The sequence below is a fragment of the Grus americana genome, chromosome 4, assembly GCF_028858705.1.
Source record: "Grus americana isolate bGruAme1 chromosome 4, bGruAme1.mat, whole genome shotgun sequence".
NCBI lineage: Eukaryota > Metazoa > Chordata > Aves > Gruiformes > Gruidae > Grus > Grus americana.
Window position 1 is genome coordinate 36,600,908 of NC_072855.1, and position 17,962 is coordinate 36,618,869.

Genomic DNA, 17,962 nt, shown 5'->3' on the forward strand with positions numbered 1-17,962 from the left:
TACACTCTCAGAGCTGACTGCATAGGCCTTTAGTGAAAAAAGGACATAAGGCTGCTCTGTTTGGCCAGACATTTTGTTCACAGAATAAGCTGCAATGTTGCTTTTTCTGCCCTTAATTCTTCTTTTTTTTTTCTTCTTTCCGTTTTGAAAGGTAAAATCTCTGAGGGTGTTTTTACGGGGTCACAAAAAGTGGACATAATAAACTTATTAAATTGTGTTATGTTTGAAAAGCAAATTTAGCAAAAGGAAAGCAGAATTATATGGGTGTATTTTTTTTTTCTTTTAGGATGGCGGAATACCGAGATGGTAAACAAATATTGCTAGATTCAGGTTGTATGGTTAATTTAGAATAACATCCTTATTCCTTCGGAGCACGAGTCACACCCAATCAATGCAGGCTTCAGGAGTGACAGACACTCCCCTCTCTGGAGGGAATCAGGTAGGACTTTCAACTGTGTGTGCCTTGTAGGCTCCCTAAAGAGCTGATCAGTCTGGCCTCACTGGGGACCTCACAGAAGACCAAACCTCTTGATGAGGCTTGAAAATGAGGATTGTGCATTTGAATACAGCATGAATGAAAACAGAGAGCCACTTTTTCACGTGCAGTCCAGACCTGCCCTTCACCCTCACCACACCCCGTGAAATAAGCGTAAAGGAGAGTGAGCTAGCTTGGCTACAGCCTCCCTGACTTATGTTTGACAAAATTAACACAGGACAAGAATATTAATGTGTCAATAACTGATCAAATGGTATTAAGTCTCTGATAAAGCCAGAAGTGAAACGGATACTTTCAGGAGCCTGAGCAGAGCTGACTGGATTGACAACACAGGACAATTACGTCATTAACAGGAACAACACTATTTTTTTGCTGAACTATCCTTACTTCTAAGTGCTTTCTAAAACCACAGAGACATTGCATGCTGATTTTCTTGACAGAAATCAAAGCACTTCTTCCTTTCTCATACATTTAAGATGTAATAATGTTGCTATGTGTCTTCAGCATTGCTATTTTGATATTACTACCTATTCAGTGATTTCTCAGTTCTGCTTTTATTACTTAGCCTAGTTCTAAGGACAAGGAACAGTAAAGAAGGAAGAAAGAAGAAATGGATAAATGTCTATCAGATGAAATAAACTACTGATATGAGAGCAATTAGGGGACAGACTACAGTTCTCTAAAAAATTTCACATTGATAGTTAATGGTATCTATTAATGGATTATTTTTAACATGGCTGCTTTGTTATTAAGCAGGATGAGTCTGAAACACCAAGTTTGTGTGCTCTGCTGTCAGCACAAGTCTTACAAGACTAAACTATATAATAGCATGTTGTATTATGAAATTTACTGTGAAGGTGAGTTACAGTTCCAGTTTAGAAAATTGTCAGGTCATACTCTCTACTCTTAGTAAAAGGAAGTTGAAGTTAGAAATTTTAAAAAATGTATTTAATGATTTATCTAAAGATAAATAAAAATTAAATACTTGCTTTTATCTAAATGAAATCTTTCAGTAGAAGTTCTATAGACTTTTTACAAGCCAAATCTCAGCACTTCCAAGTCAGACTCCACAAGCAATGCATTAAGATGAAGCAAGAGGAAAACTGCAAAATATCATCTGTTCCCTGTTGCCAAATGCCGACAGTTACAGATGATGCGCGTGGTACGTGGGGAAACTAAACAAGTCCAAGCCAGAGGCAGTATCTTACTCTGCATCACACAGTTTTAAGGAAGCCACAGCACTGAATGCATTGTTAATAAAAGTGTAATATGCAAAGGGCGATACTCTGCAGCATGCAGTGAAAATAGATTTTTACCTGTGATTCTCTCTAGTCTATAAAATTATCGTAAGGATTTCACATTCTGCATGATTTCACCACCTTTCTAGAATGGCTGGAAAGCTCGTTAATTTAACTGTGGGAGCTAAGTAAACTTGTAAGGGCTCTGCTTGCTAATGTCACTCTCTTTGATTTCTGTTGCATTCCCTTGGAGACAAGAATTGAGCGGGAGAGGAAGGAGGGGAAGGAGAAGACAAATGAGCTCAGGGCAGGAAGTGCCCGGGGAAACATTGGATGGACTGTCAAAAGATGCAAGAGGGGATTGAGAAGAAATGCACCGCTGGGAAAGGCAAAGGCAGGGAAGCCAAACACGCCTTAGAGAAATGATGGGAGACATGGGAAGGAGCAAGATACAAGGTAAGAAAGTAAGGAAGTATAGTAGGAATATATAGGAGGGCAAGGTCTGGAGAGCAAGAGACATGGAAAAAAGGCAGTGAATTTGCAGGGAAGAGGAGGAGGCATCTTAGCCTGGATCAGATTTCTGCCTGCTGATATTGCTCCTAAAAGGAGAGGAAGGCAAGAGGAGAGAAGGCAGGAAAGAGATAAGAAAGAATGGCTATTGGAATTAATTCACAGTTAGGGAGGAAAGTTATCAAAGAAGTTGGAGGAGGCCAAAGGAGAGTACATGCAGCCTGCGCCTTCCAGGGGAGCTGTGAGGTGGAGGAACAGTTGCCTCTTTACAGAAGAGCCTGCAGAAGCACCCAAGCTGGGAACACAGTCGGACGGATCCTTAGCAGCGCAGCCCACCCTCAGCAGGTGCTGCCCAGACAACTAAGGCTGGACCCTCCCTCCAAGAGCAGCCTCCACCAGCTCCTCCAGCAACCTGCAGGCTGGGGGCATGTATGACCTCCAACACGGCTGAGCGATTGCACAGGGACACTTCAAAGCTTTTTAGGAGTTCACTTCTGATTCTTCAAAAACTTAGGTCCAGACAAAATGCTCCATCTGTGCACCTGGCTTAGCTCTCTAGGAAAGCAGAATGGAAACTGCTGCACAAAAATAATGTCATATAGGCTAGCTAGGCAGTGTCACTTCCAAAATGCTAATATGCATATAAGTAGTTCAGCTTTTAAGATTTATCTGTTTAAATCTTCATATTATGCATACATAATATGCAGTTACAGTTAATTGTTTCCAGCTCAGATATCTCATAATTTTATAACAACAGAATTTGATTAGGCTGATTACTCTTATACCTTGTTTAACATTACAATTTCATTATAAAACCTAATCTGGAGGACTTTTAGCTTCATATGGCTCCATTGGTTTTTTAGTATGTGTGTACTTTCAATCATTTTGTGAATGCTCTGTTAATACTTTTTTTAATCAGCAAGTGTTTAGACCTTTGATAACAGATAACATTTACTACGAATTTTAGTAACAGTACTTTACAAAAGTACGCATTCTTGAAATAGTGTCAATTTTGATCAGCAGACTATAACCCTTAAAAAATAGGAATTTAGAAATCCATTTTTCCATAAAGATATATAAAAAAGAGAAATACAGAAAAGAGATTATATGATATCTTAAATAATTCAAGTTAGTACTTAGAATTTTCACTGTAAAAAACACAAAGAGTGTAAAAAAAAAAATTTCCTGTATGTCAGTCCTTCCCTTCTCCAGGCAAAGTGAAGGCTAACTAAAATAAACTCTAGATTAATTAGCATCCAGACTAAATGAAATAAAAAAGTAAACTTCTTTTGGATCTGATATTAGTGTGATTTAGACTGGAAAAAAGCCATGAAAAGAAACAAGTCCAAATGGTTTAATATGTGCCAGAGCAGTGTTTGCCAATTTTTGGGATACAATGCTTTTTCAAAGATTTCCTCTTTTCACTGAAAAGTTTTTCTAAAAAAAGGAAAAAGAAAGATTAAATCTGCTCTCAAATCACTGAGAAGTCAGCTGAAATGATCGAAGTTCTTTGGATCCACGCTCCAGTTTGTACAAACAGATTTGCACAAGCTATTACTGAATTGGCTCCAAAGACTGATCCTTTTATTACTAAAACCAGAGTATTTTTACTCCAATGTAACTTCTGCCATTTGAACAGATGTGCGACAACCAAAGGGTGAAACAACCCAGCCATACTCAGAGCTACTTGAAAAATGACATTTCTAGTCCATTGGAAATTCTAACAGTTGAAAAGTTTTAACTCTGGGTGGGAAGGAAGTCTAAATTCACCATGGAATATAAATTCTGTCCTCTTCCCAAAAGATTTTGAGAATCTGAATAATACAATAGAGTAAATAAAAGACATAAATAAACTCTGGTATGAAAAGAAAATACATCCAGCAATGAAACTGAATTATTTTGCTATTACTAAAATAGAACAAGGAAATCAGAACAATTTGTTCACCTGATTTCTTATTCCTTGCCTGATGTTTGAGGGAAACCTTCCCGTTTTAACAAGACTTCATTTTTTTCAACAGAAAACTCTTCGGCTGAAAATTTTTTAGGCCACACAACCTACAAACATTAATATGCAAAAGCTGGGAGAGAGATACACACATGTATATTGTGTCACCCCCACACAAGATACATGTGGTTTCCATCTATTTTGGCACTAGTAGCAGAAGCCTCTGGAAAGCCAGCCTAGTCAGATGTAATGTTACAAATCATCAGCACTGAAAAGCAAAGTCACAATACTGTTTGCTGATCCTAGAATAAAAAATGGCAAAATAGTCATGTTTATATCTGCTTTTTCTTCAAAAGGGAAATGTACAGACACAAATTTGGTGCATAGGGATTTTATGTTACAAAGAAGTAAGCAGCTATGATGCCCGATGGATGTTTTTAAGAATGCTGTTTTGGCAAGAAAAATAACACTGTGCTTTTTTTTTCTTCACTTATTCCCTTTAGCTTTACATAATCAGTGTAATTTTTTATTTTTGGTATTAACTTGTACAAAGCATCACAGAAAACATGACTGGAAGGGACCTTGAGAGGTCATGTGGTCCAGCCCCTACCCCAAGGCAGGATATGCTCTTCCTGCGTTAGTCCTGAAAGATGTCTAATCTGTTCTTAAAGACAGTCTGTGAAGGGCAAGGGGTCACTACTGTTGTCTGCCTGCTCCAGGGCTCCAAAATTTTCACCGTGAAGTTTTTCCAAATGTCTAATCTGAATCTTCCTTGTTGCAATTAAACAGATTACTGCTTCACCATGGCTACGGGGAGGAGATTAATATCTTTGCTTCCGCAAACGCCTCATACAGTTGCAAATTTAGGGTGAGTGAAATTGCCTAGCTTTCTCTGTAATTATTTCAGCTTGGGAATTCTAACGAGACATTGGTTGGAGATAATTGTTTAGGAAGTACATAAACAGCAGTTTGGAAATAATAGTAATACTTACTGAGGGGAATAGCCTGGCCTTTGGGTTCTCTGTAAGCCAGCTGGACATAACCTAACTCAGACCAGAAAGTCTGCATGAAAGCAGATCAGGTGTGAAAGACGGCTATTTGCAGACTCAGTAAATAACAATGTACTTTATGACACACAGTACCCTAAATTCTCCCTATGATGAAAAATATAGGTCTATCAACCACTTAATAGTGAATATAATATCCAGTTTTTGCGATCACGCAGATGCCATTACGATACATTCAGGAGCCATCAGCTACTTCTGCAGTACACCACAGTAGGCTGCACAAAGACTACAGGCAACACGGTTAGAAATTACCGTCCTGATTAAAACTCTAGGTCCTCAATTAGCCAGTATGAATGCCAGCATGATTTAAAGTGCCTGCTGTACCCAAGCAGATGCCTTAATTTCAGTAAAGGGACTTCACTATCCCCCAGATTGACTGCCTTGCCCAACTCGCCTGCTGGAAACAAGTGGTTGTGTGTGTCACAGTTAAACACCGAATTTACTCTCTGTATGAGAGATGACTATTCCCAGCCCATCCCAAGCTCTACTCTGGTCTCTCAGCATACAGGACAGGCCTAACTCACAAGAAGGAGAACACATGCCCTCCCGACCGAACAGTTATGCATTCCTCTGTGTATCCTTGCTGTGCTTCTGCATCCTCTTGGCAGGATCTAAAAAGATACACAGCGGATGCACCAATGCACAATTAAATATTACAGACGTGCGCTAATGCTTTGGGAACGTGCCCACTACCAAAGCCCTGCCAATTTACAGATTATTGTAAGAATACCTTAAAGCTGGCAGCAGTGCCGTTCCACCTGCTGTCTTTGTTAGGGATCAGCATTTCTAGCCCTGTCTCCACTTCAGGACACAATATGCAGTGAAGCAGCACCTGCTGCTCTCGTGTCTCTGACAGGCATATGTAAAGGCTGGAGAGTAGATACAGGTGCTCAGAGTCCTCCTGCACACTGCCTCAGCCAAATGTATGCTGACAGAAATGTGAAGTTATCTCAGAACACAGATGTTTGGCTTTGCTGCCACTGCCTGACACCGGCACTTTATTTTCTTTATCATGTGTGTTGAATTGAAAGCTTTTTTTTAGGCCCTGACCTTGGCAGCAGTTGCTACTGCATTTCATCAGAAAGATAGAAGAGCAAAAAAAAAAAAAAAAAAAGAAAAAGAAGAGGGACTTACTGGATTTTCATGATGCCCTTTGTAATCCTGAATACTTCAGCTGAGGGTTCTCTAACACTTTTGCTTATCATACTAACTCTATGTCTTCCACTCCTACATAGACACATTTTTACCCAACCTTAGCACGTCTTTGACGTGATTTAAAAATACACATATTCTTCCAGTTGACAGAGATGACTGGAAAAAAAAAATCTGTGTTGATTCTACATTGAACTTTTTTTAAAATGAATTGTTTGTGTTTTAAGCTGCATTTTTGTTATGTTTTGGTTGGCGTTATCAGTTTATAGTTCAGCTCATTTGGGGATGAAGCTGCCTATAAAACCCATATATAATCTCTCAGGTTCTACTAGTTTATCTATAAATTGTCATAACCTCCTTTAGTCAATATAATTGAGGATTCTGTAAAACGTTTTGCTGATCTGGCTGTTATGAACAGGCATTGATGACTTAATGACTGTAACACAGGGTAAAGCAATTCACTGAAAAGATTTTTTCTGAGGCTGGAAAAATTACAAGTCCTACTGTTCCACTAATACCTCTTGCTGTTATGCTTGCACCTGTACACCACACGTTGCTGGTGGTCTCTCTGTTTTCAGTTTATTCCTACATGACATTCCCCCAGCCCACATTTCTCATCTTCTTCTGCCCAGGTCCACCTGTGTGAAAGCTTGCCATGTCATCCAGGAGATCCTTCCAGCATATTTGCCACTCAGTGAAATACAACCTTTTACAACTTCAAAAAAATACCGAGCCAGCCTTTTTGGGGGGTAAAAGACCAAGCAGACATGCTTTTACTTAGAAAAAAAGAAAGAAAACAAGTATTGAGCAGTGAAGACAAATTTCTTGTCAGTATTTGCTGCAGAACAATGTCAATCTAATGAGCAAATGGGGTGAAAATCTAGTTTTTGATGCAAATCTACAAAATCATGGCTGAGTTACAGCTTTCTTGACAAGAGTGAAATGTTGTCTCACTATTATTTCAATATATAAAAATGGAATTCAAAATAATGAATTTAAAACTATTCAGATCCACTGTTTAGAAGTCGTCAGACAGAGGAAGACAGCATAGAAAACAGAAAGTATCTTTCTGTGCTTTTTGTTATCAAGGGTCATCTTTATAGTTACTTCTTCAGTCTCCAGAAATATTTCAAATGGAACTGTGTAACTCAATAAAACTAGAAGGCATCTGACCATTTTATGTACTTACTCAAAAAAAGTGGTCCATCCAGTCTCATCGCTTTTAGTTGCCAGAAGTCCACTGTTGCCATGGTAGGTAAATAAGACAAGCTCCTGCCCTTGGGCAGTCATGCTTTTCAAACATCCGTTAGTGCCTATGGTCAACCAGATGACTTGGTTATCAGGAGAGACCACTCTTACTGGCATCCGGTTGGGATCCCGTCTGATACGAAGAGTGTTCCCATTGCTATCAGTTACTGCAGTAATATCATTATCATTACTGTAACTAAAATTGTACAGATAGTCTCCGGTGACTAAACTCACAGTGTACTGGTGAGTGCCATTGACATCAAAGATATAAAGCTCTTGGTCGGTTGGAGAAGCAACTTCATAAAAGTTCATTGAATTCAATAAGGGTTTATTCTTTGACACAGCCCGTATCCTAATATTTCCCAGGTCAGCAATATACAGGGTGCCATCTGGAGACACAGCTAAGGAGGAAGGGGCATTAAGTTTGGCATCTTTAGCATAGCCATCTCCATTTTGGTAACAGTCACAGTTGACATCATTTTTGCAATCGCACTCTGAAGGTATTCCAGCAACTAATGAGATCTCTCCATCAGTTGTGACCTGTCTTATCCTATTAATCTTTTTTTCATCAGTTTCTGTAATGTAGAGTACCCCGCTGTAGGACACAGCAATGGCAGTTGCTGACTCTAGCGTGGTCTGTACAGCGTGCTTTCCCACTGTGTACTCCACTCCAGGAACCTGGCAATGCATTGGCCTCCCCGCAGCAATGCGAACCTGACGGTTTTCAGTGATCTGCAGAACTACGTTGTTATCCAAAACATAAATGGAGTTATCCATTGGGTTGATAGCTAAATCTGTAGGCCATTCCAGACGAACCTTAACAAAGAGAAGTATTTTGTTAAACAGTTAACCAGTGCAGATGAAATTAATTAAGTCACCTTCAGTTTCAGACCCTGCTCTAAGGATATTTTTCATCTGCTGCAACCAATCATGACAAAAGGACTTGTATGGAAACACATGCAGCAAACTAAAGCTTTTCAGGGAGGCAAGGGGAACAATGGTCAGGCATCTATTTTATTGAAAAAAAAAAAAAAAAAGAAAAAAGCCAGTTGCATTGGAACTATAATACAGGTTGAATTTCCTCTCCAGTGCTGTACTCTTCTGTATCACAAACACATAAATAAAAATAGAGACAGATATCAAAGGCTAAATATGTACTTTAAGGACTGTACTCATCTTCTAGTCTTGTAATAGCAAAAATAACTTACTACCTTCCAGATTAGGAAACATGATACTGTACTCCATTTTTAAACATACCACTAGTGAAGTCCCTTCTTACCTACAGGAGCTTCCTGAGACAAATAGAAAAATATGGTTTTTTGCATATATCCTCTCATACACTCTAGTAGGCCAAGGATGTTAGCGATTCAGAAAACATCAACATGCCAAGATAGTTCTAACAGATCTGCCATTCTCCCAGGATTTACTACCAGACTTAATGTTTCCTGATGATAGTTCTGCTGTTCAAAAACTAAATTGAACTTTATGGGCAGAAGAATTGAGTACAGCAGCATTTATAGCTAAGAGAATACACTCTAGTTCATGCCCTTGGAACAGGTTTCTTTCTCCCCAAATTCTGCTGTTAAATATCCATTACGCACTCTACCCAGTTTTACTTTAAGAGGCAAGAAAGCTGCATTTACATGTCTAGCCCCAGCTCAGCTTTCCAAATTAGCAGCAGCTGAAAAGTACCTGGCTGATGTGCATGCTGGTATCACAGGTTAGAGGTCGTGCTGAGGTCAGGTCGTTGGAGCCAAGCAAAGTGGATATTATTCCATTCTGATCCACTTTTCTGATCATGGTCCCATCAACAAAGTAGATTAACCCATTCTTGTCGATTGCTATTCCTTTAGTGAAGAGAATAAAAATTAGGGTTTTGTACTAGCAGTGAATATATTATCCATAACTAAGGGCATAAGTGGCATGTACTTAGTGGAAATTAAGGGCAGAAAATATGGTCTTAGGCAGTAGGTAGTAAACCAGCTTGTAAACATATTTTGCAAAATAAACGAATGTTCAGTCTGAAATCTACTCCTGTTGACAGCATTTGCTGTTCATTGGAGAGTATGCTGAGAAAGGCCCAGCTTTTAAGTTAAACTGAAAAATGGGATAAGTGGGACCAAAAGCAACACTGACTTTAAATCTTCACCATTGCCTGCCAAACACATAATCTAAATGAGCATTTAAAAATGCTCAATAACCATGAAAGCCAAATATTTCCTAAGAAATCAACCCAGGTACCCTGTAGCTCTCTTACTTTCTCCAGTTGGAAAAAATGACTCAAAACCATATTTTTGAGCCAGCTATTGGGTTCAGTAATTAAACACGATCACGCCCCTGGCTCTGAACTTTGGTATTATTTTGAAAGTTACGGAGGGATAACTCTTTTTACCTTTAGGGCTCATGAGAGTTGCCTCCACCGCCTTGCCTCCATCACCACACCTTGCCTCATCAAATGGTAGGCACTGCTCCCCTGTTCCTCCGATTACCTCAACATTTTTGGTCAGGTCTTTCGCACCCGTGAGCGACTTGGGCCGATAAATCCTGCGCGTGTTTGTGTCGGAAACGTACAAATCTCCTGTCACGGGGTCAGTTGCGAGGTAGTATCTGTGAGCTGGGTTGTTGCTGTAAAATGGAATTATACATTGCGTATGCTGTAATTAATTGCACCTAACACTGGATCAAGAAGAAAAGGCTTCAGTTCATATGCAGTGCACAGTAATGCACAAATAGCTAAAACCCACGGTGATGCTCTAGGCATAGGCAGCACAGACCATGGCCCCAAAACCTTTATTAGTTCATGTTTCTTGCCTGTGTCACAGGCAGTCCAATCCAGACTACTCATCCTTTTGGGACAGAAGATCCATTTTGTTCATGATGCTCAGAGCACATCTCATGCGCTGTAATTAGAGACAGCTCCTACCTCTGTAACAGGCCAAACCAAAATACTGGGGTCTAAAAACTCCCAGGCTTTCTGGGAACCTTGATCCAGTTCCAAACTTTGCAGCAGGACCCGAGCTCTCGCTTACACTTTGCTGCTGTTATCATCCTATCTCTTTTATTATAATTTATATAAGGCTGCTGGGGTGCATGGTTTATATAATTCATAAACAGATAAGGCAGAGTTCGTATTATTAGTTCACAGGCAAGAGATAAGACATCCTTCATAAGTATTTGTTTAATCCACTGCTTTCAAAGACGTGATACGCATGATTTAACGCATTAGGAAATGTCATCTTTTCTACCAGAGCACTGAGCGGAGCTTTTCCGTTCTTCTTAACACAGAGTCATATTTCAAATAACTGTACACATTGGCACAAAACCGCTAACTATGCCAACACAGCCTTTATTACAGTGAAAATATATATTGCTAACCATTTTCCCAGAAACGTACATTTTGCCTCTCCACTGGTGCCACATAATTGAGAATTACTGTCTTTTCTCCCCTGCTGGTGAAAAAACCAGCCCCGGAGAGTACCTTTTGGGTTGATATATGATGATGTAGAAACTTAACCCACTGCAGTTGGGATGCCTGACCTAATTTATGGCACAAAGAGCTGAAATAAGGTCATGTAAACACGGGAGGTAATTTGAGATGCTCTCCAAATGGATTGAAGCGGAGTGTCAGAACAGTCAGTCCCACTTCTGATATTTGCAAAAGCGCTGCTTAAACAGATCTACCAGTCTTGGTGATAGCCAAACATCTGTTTGCAGAATGCTATACTTCACGTTTTGTAAATACATAAACTGTGTTAATGTAACACATTTTTATGTGCTGCCACTTGGAAAAAGCAATAAGAGACCAACAGGAACAACTTGCGAACAAATTATGTCTTTTAGCAGGAGCAGATTTTTATAGCTATCCAATTACAAAAACACCGAAAAAATGTGTTGCATAAATAGGATTTTCTTTGGTTTTAAGACTTTGAACATGTTGGTTCAGAATGAAGAAACCAAGTGAAGCAGACTAATGAAATCAAATACACAGCGATTAGCACCTCTTAAAAAGCTCTGCTGTTGAGCTGAGTGTTGTACAGTGTGTCTGAAAACAATTAAATGTACGCTTACTTTAGATTTCTGTCTGTTACAAATCTATTATTGTCAATGTGCTAAAGAGTTGAAAGGTATTTTCAAAACCTTAATTTACACAGAGATCATTTAATATGATCACTATGTAGTGTACGAATTATTTATACCTCTATAGACCGCAAATTAAATTATACCCATTTACATGATTACTTTGGTCTTTAAGAAACTTTGCAGTCACTTCAAATATAAACACATTGCAAAATGTGAAATGTGCAATTAAATTTCATTTAATTGTAACTTAAAATAAAGTCTTTTCTTATACTACTAACATCTAAATTAAAGTACTTTAACTCATCTAACATTGCCTCCATCATATTTTTCAATTGTTGGAATAAAGAGTCATCAAATCAATAACTAAATAATTTATGCCTAACACAATTATTTCTTTCTAAAAAGAATTTTAAAGCTGTTTTCTTCATAAATATGAGAACATGTCTATATTTTAGTTAATTCCAACAAAAATGACAAAGCTCGTCTTATTTGGGATGAGTTCTCATAGTGAGTAGTGTACCCTCATCAAAACAAAAAAAATCAGCTGATAATTTAAGGATATTTTATCATTTTATAAAAAACCCCAGAATATGGGAGTGCATAGGCTATTATTATTGAATCAATATAAACTCTCCAATTTGTCATACCTAGACGTCTAATGGCTCCTTTCTGAGATAATACAACAGGCTTAACTTCAGCATTTCTTTTCAAGTGAAGGTTAAAAAGCTGAGGCAGCTTTAGCTGATAGAAAACCCCCATTAATTCACAGGAGCAAGGCAATTTGAGGCACTGAATAATTGTCCAGTGAAAACCACATTTGTTTTCTAGCCAGAAAACATCTATGCACACTATGCAGATCTCAAAAATAGTACAGGGATAAGCAGCCAGCAGCTGGAAAGCTGCACAAAGTTTATTCTATTTCATTGTAGCTTGAAATAATATTAAGCTTCTGCCTTCTACCAATAACAACAAACGCAAAGAAGTAAAATCCCCAGTCAGTCACTTCTTGACTCATTCAGTATTGCCTAATCGCTGTCAGTAGCTCTGAAAAACGTGCAGTTACATACCAACACGGGTTCCTATAAAGACAAATGACTACAAATTAACTTGTTCTGCCTATGCCAAATAATAGCAACAGTGCTTCAAATCTGAAGTGCACACACATGTGCAAATACACGCACACGCACACGTGCAAATACACACACACACATGCACAGAGCCGTAATGATCTACTTCCCCGTGTATAATTTTATCTTGCTTACACCGATCTTTTAATTCTTCAGCTGTCAGCTCACCTGCATTACTCTCCATGCATGGATTTTTAAAAAATACTCTTCCTGCTTCAGTCCACCTCTCTCTCCCGTTCACTCTGTGCCTTCTAAACCATATACCCTCAAAGCTGGTTTTATGCTTTGCTAAACTTTTTTCTGGCTCTCTACAGACTTGGGATACCGCCATAGCCTACAAATGACCTCCCTGTCTTCAAAGTCCTTCTAAAAATTACTTCTTCCATGAATGCCTATCAGCGTTAATCACCCACAGGCAGCAGTGTGTATAAAGACATCAGTTCAGCTTTGAGATTGAAAAAACGTCAGGTCACTGGTACATGAGAGGATAATTTGATCTGCATTGTCTCTCTCGAGTACAGGCTCCTTGAGGTGGGAGGCACATCACTCTGTGCTGAAGCGCTCTGTTTATAGGCGAGGCAAGTTGAATGCCTGTATAGGACATAGATCTGAACTAGTATTCAATCTTGTTCGTTAGTTTTACTTGGGGAATGCATATTTTAGTGCATTTTCTTAGTTTCAATACCTAGCAGTTATATATTGCGAAGTGGTCTGTTGAGGGCTGTTTTCCAAACCGCAATCTAAATAGAAATCTCCTCAGCATTTCACAGGGCTCTGCATGACTTCATACAGGCAAAAGAAGCTGTTTGGTCTCATGGTGTGTCCTTAACCTGGGCAACCCATGGCCACAGGATTTGGTGAATCCTAAAAGTTTACATGTGTTAAATAAAAATCAGTTAAATTAATAAAATAAAAAACTGCCAGGGGATATTAGGCACAGAGACTCCATTCTTGGCTTAGGAAGCCCCTGAGTAGCAAACCTGTAAGGCTGAGAGTGGATGCTGGGAAAATGCTGTATGACGGGAGAGAAAACTCAAACTGGTAGCAGACCGTGTCGGGCTGTGCAGTGGGCTCCACACCTCCGGCCCACTGGCTCCACAATTGCTGCTGCAGAGCCAGTTCTCTACGGTCCTCCACGCCTCCTTCTGCCTCAGGAGGAACCCCCACTTCACAGCTGCTACATGGGCCTATGAAAGTGCTGTTACGCTCATTTGTGCAGTATGATTGCAATTTCGCTTCTGCATGTGTAGGCATGAATAAAGGAGAAAAGCTTCAATGTTCTCCCTCACCAACTTTTCTCACATGCAGGGATCTAGTTTCTGAAATGCCACAGTTGAGCCTGGGATCACAGTTCTGCCAGAGGCAGGAGAGGGTGTTGCCACTAAATCACAGCAGAACAAACCTCACTACATGTCCATTCCTTAATAGCGTTTGTCCATTCCCAGTTCCCATTTTAAGTACTATTCCATATTCCATACATTTGCCAAGACGATGTCTTATCCTGCTGCAATCACAACTTTGTGATACCACAAAGGACATAATTCTTTTAAAAGCAGTGGAACAAATGCAAATTAAAAGTAATAGTGAAAACCTAAACCCACCAAATAGAAGAGATTGCCCCCCGAGTCACACCTGGAAAATAACATAAAACCAGCTAGACTGTGCATCAGCTCCCAATTCTGATCATTAGCGTCGATGCAAACACCTTTTTTAGTCATGGAGTTTTTTTGCCTAACATGTTTGCAACATACTTTCTTAAACATAAAACCTTTCCTCATAAAGAAGTATGTCCAAAGCAAAGTGAATTTTTTAAAAAAAAAGAACTGAGATATAACTCTCTGGGATTTATTTAAAAACAAGGAAGGAAAATGACTGGCAGCAAAAAAGGAGAGAAAGGGACCAGTGGGGCTGCTAAGCCCTGTACTTAGCAGTTCCACCACAAAGTCTTGCAGGATTTCACGTATCCAACAAGGTTTTAGCATAACTTTGGTTTTGTCTCCTTATCAGCACTGGCTGCTGTGGCACAGCCATTCTAAGCATCCACCACCTTCTCTTCTGTTCTTGGTAGCAATGCCAGGACGGATGAATGCTTTGTGCTGGGTTGAGCCTGGCTGGATGCCAGGTGCCCACCAACCCGCTCTGTCACTCCCCTCCTCAGGACAGGGAGGGGAGAAAAATAAGACAGAAAAAACCCTTATGGGTCAAGATAAAGGCAGTTTAATTAAGCAAGAGCAAAAGGCCGTGCATGGAAGCAAAAGAAAAAAAACCCTACAAGATTTACTCTCTACTTCCCATCAGCAGGCGATGGGGGGCCACTTCCCGGGAAGCAGGGCTTCAGTACGTGTAGTGGTTGCTCCAGAGGACAAACATCATAAATAATGAATGCCCCCCCACCTCCTCATTTCTCTCAGCTTTTTACTGCTGAGCAGATGTCATAGGGTATGGAACATCCCGTTGGTCAGTTTGGGTCAGTTATCCTGGCTATGTCACTTCCCAAAATCTTGCCTACCCCCAGCCTGCTGCTGAGGCGGGGAATGTTGGGGACACAGCCTTGGTGCTGTGCCAGCGCTGCTCAGCAGTAGCCAAAACCCTGGTGCGTTATCAGCACCTTGCTCGCTACCAACACGCAGCACAGCACCGTGAGGGCTGCTATGGGGAAAACGAACTCCAGCTCAGCCAGATCCAATACAATCCTGTACTACAGTCCTTCTGATTACTATTGTTTTTATGGCCAGTCTTACGAATCTTGGTGTACTTTAAAGTCTTAACTCCTGGAGTGGTGTTATCATGGGACAATTTCAGCTGTCATTATTAAGAGAAGTTCACCTTTAAAGAAACAAATCTGTTAAATGTGAGCCTGAAAAGAATCAACATCAAAAGGCTAATGAGATGAACTCACTTGATACTTTTGTAATTTTATTACTTATATGACATTCCCATCATATTTGGGATATCTAATTAATGAGTGAGTTTTGATAGGATCAGCAAAAGTGCTGCCAGCAAGGAACAGGAGTGAGCAGAGATGAGGGGACAGCACAGGAGGGCACACAGAAGCATAAAAAGAAGCCTGACTGTGGACAGAGAGTGATGAGAAAAGAGGAACTCGTATCCGAAAGGACGATACAGCCTGACAGCTGACATAACTAAAACATATGAACTCATTATTTTTGAAAAATACTCCTCTCTTCTAATAATACATCTCAGGAATGACTTCTCCATTATAAGCATTCATTTGTTAAGAAAGAAAAAAGAACAGTTAGAAAAATATAAATCTTCTTTAAGGAATGCTTACCTATGTCTAAAATCTTTATTTCTTGGTGGGAGCAAGTAAAAAAGAACAGAAAAACATTATTAGAAAAACATTCAGAAAGGATGTTAAAAGATGAAAAGAAGGCAACATTTACATCTATCATTAGTGAAGTGGCGCATGTCTGTCTTTTGTCTACTCGCGTTGACTACGCAGGTTAAGTTTTAAAATCCACGGAGTAATTACTTTGGGTAGATTAAATTCTCACAGTTCAGATTCGCATAGTTAAAATATTTTACCAGGGTAAAATTGTTTCACTTCAGTTTTAAATATTTTTTCAAATGTATTAAAATCTTTTGAATCAACTTTCTTTGTTCCTAAAAGCATTTGGAAACTCTTACACAAAATCAGAAGTCTATTCCATACTCTAGCTTGCAACAGTAATTCACGACTCCAAAAGTCTGAGATGAGAAAAACCCATACCTTAGCTCCAGAACACTAGTTACATTTCCAGATGGGAATATCCGCCGAACATAGTTGAAATCCCCCACGTAAAGACTGCCGTCTATCCCACAAGCTAAGGCAACCGGAGCCAATAATTTATTACCATCAGCTTGACCATTACAACTTGGGCAGGAGATGCTGCGTCGTCTTCCGTTGCCCATAATGCTACTAACAACTGGGGGTTGTTGAGATATAAATTGATTTTCACCATTTCCTTTGTAGAGGATTCCTGGCAGATAATATAAAAAACACAAACCAAAAAATAGTTTATCAAAACTTTGAATGTATGTACAAAAAATGATGTGTAAGTATTCTACATATTCTTTTACTTGATTAATATAATTTAACGGACTTTTCATTGTTTGACCACCATATTTTTCTCACTGCCAGTAACAGAACTTTATTAAAACACTTATATTTGTCACAGACGCACAAAGCATTAAATTATGTTGTCCACAAAATGTAACAGAAACACTAAATGTACTAGCATTTAAAACCAAAACAAGTTTTCATTCTTATTTTTAAATGTTAATAATTTTATAGTTATAATTCAGAATTAAAAATTGTCATGTTGAAGGAAATGTAAGGTGTACTGGAAGAAATCAAGGTCTCTGTTCCTAAATTTTTACAGTTTTGAAATTCCCCAGAAATGACTGAAATTCTAACTGTGCATATATTATAAAAAAGAAAAAAAATTATATTTGCAAATTGTATTACTGAAGTTCTACTATAAATAATTATGAATATGATGTCAAATGTAATCTAAAGTGGATTACTGCTGCAAATTGTAAATATTAATTAAAGAGCCACTTCAAAAAGTTGGAGATTGCCTCAATTTTACATTATAAAAGACTCTTTACTCAGCTCACAATAAAAATGTACCTCTGGCAACAAAGTCTGCCTCAATACCATGTCTGCAGTTATAGGCAGTTATTAAAAATGTCAAAACAACAAAAAAAATGTGGTGCCAGGCCAACCTGCCTCTTAAACTTAATTCTGCTTTCAGGCATGAAAGGAACAATAATTTCATGAAGACAAAGCAACGTGCCAGCAGTATTTTTCTTCCTTATAGTCTCTATAGGAAATCTGAGAAGAAAAATGCATGCTTTATGTTAAATCTCCAGTCTGAGGAAAAAAAAGTGTGACTTGACAGTGTGGTAAAATGTTGCTGGGACCCTCATTATTATCTCTCTCAATGAATCCATTGAGGTGTACTCTACAAAGGGTCAGCTATTACGGTTATACTCGTAAGTCACAATAAGTCTTTCCGCGGTATAATTCATGTAAACCACATGTCACTTTGTACTTTAGAGTGATATGTGTTTTATTGATTGCGTGTCCAGAGTTT

The 17,962-nt window shown here is 39.0% G+C and overlaps 1 protein-coding gene across 23 annotated transcripts in view; it reads right to left on the reverse strand.

Moving 5' to 3' along the window:
- Positions 1-17,962, reverse strand: part of TENM3 (teneurin transmembrane protein 3) — a 615,036-nt gene that overhangs the window by 25,450 nt on the left and 571,624 nt on the right. For 19 of the 23 annotated variants that reach the window (XM_054824425.1, XM_054824434.1, XM_054824432.1 and 16 more), the window contains 5 exons: positions 16,594-16,843; positions 16,156-16,176; positions 10,049-10,281; positions 9,349-9,503; positions 7,598-8,472 (listed from right to left, as the gene is read on the reverse strand). In XM_054824425.1, coding sequence (XP_054680400.1) covers positions 7,598-8,472; positions 9,349-9,503; positions 10,049-10,281; positions 16,156-16,176; positions 16,594-16,843 — 1,534 coding nt within the window. The remainder of the gene's footprint in view (positions 1-7,597; positions 8,473-9,348; positions 9,504-10,048; positions 10,282-16,155; positions 16,177-16,593; positions 16,844-17,962) is intronic. The other 4 variants (XM_054824430.1, XM_054824427.1, XM_054824438.1 and 1 more) reach the window with 1 other exon arrangement.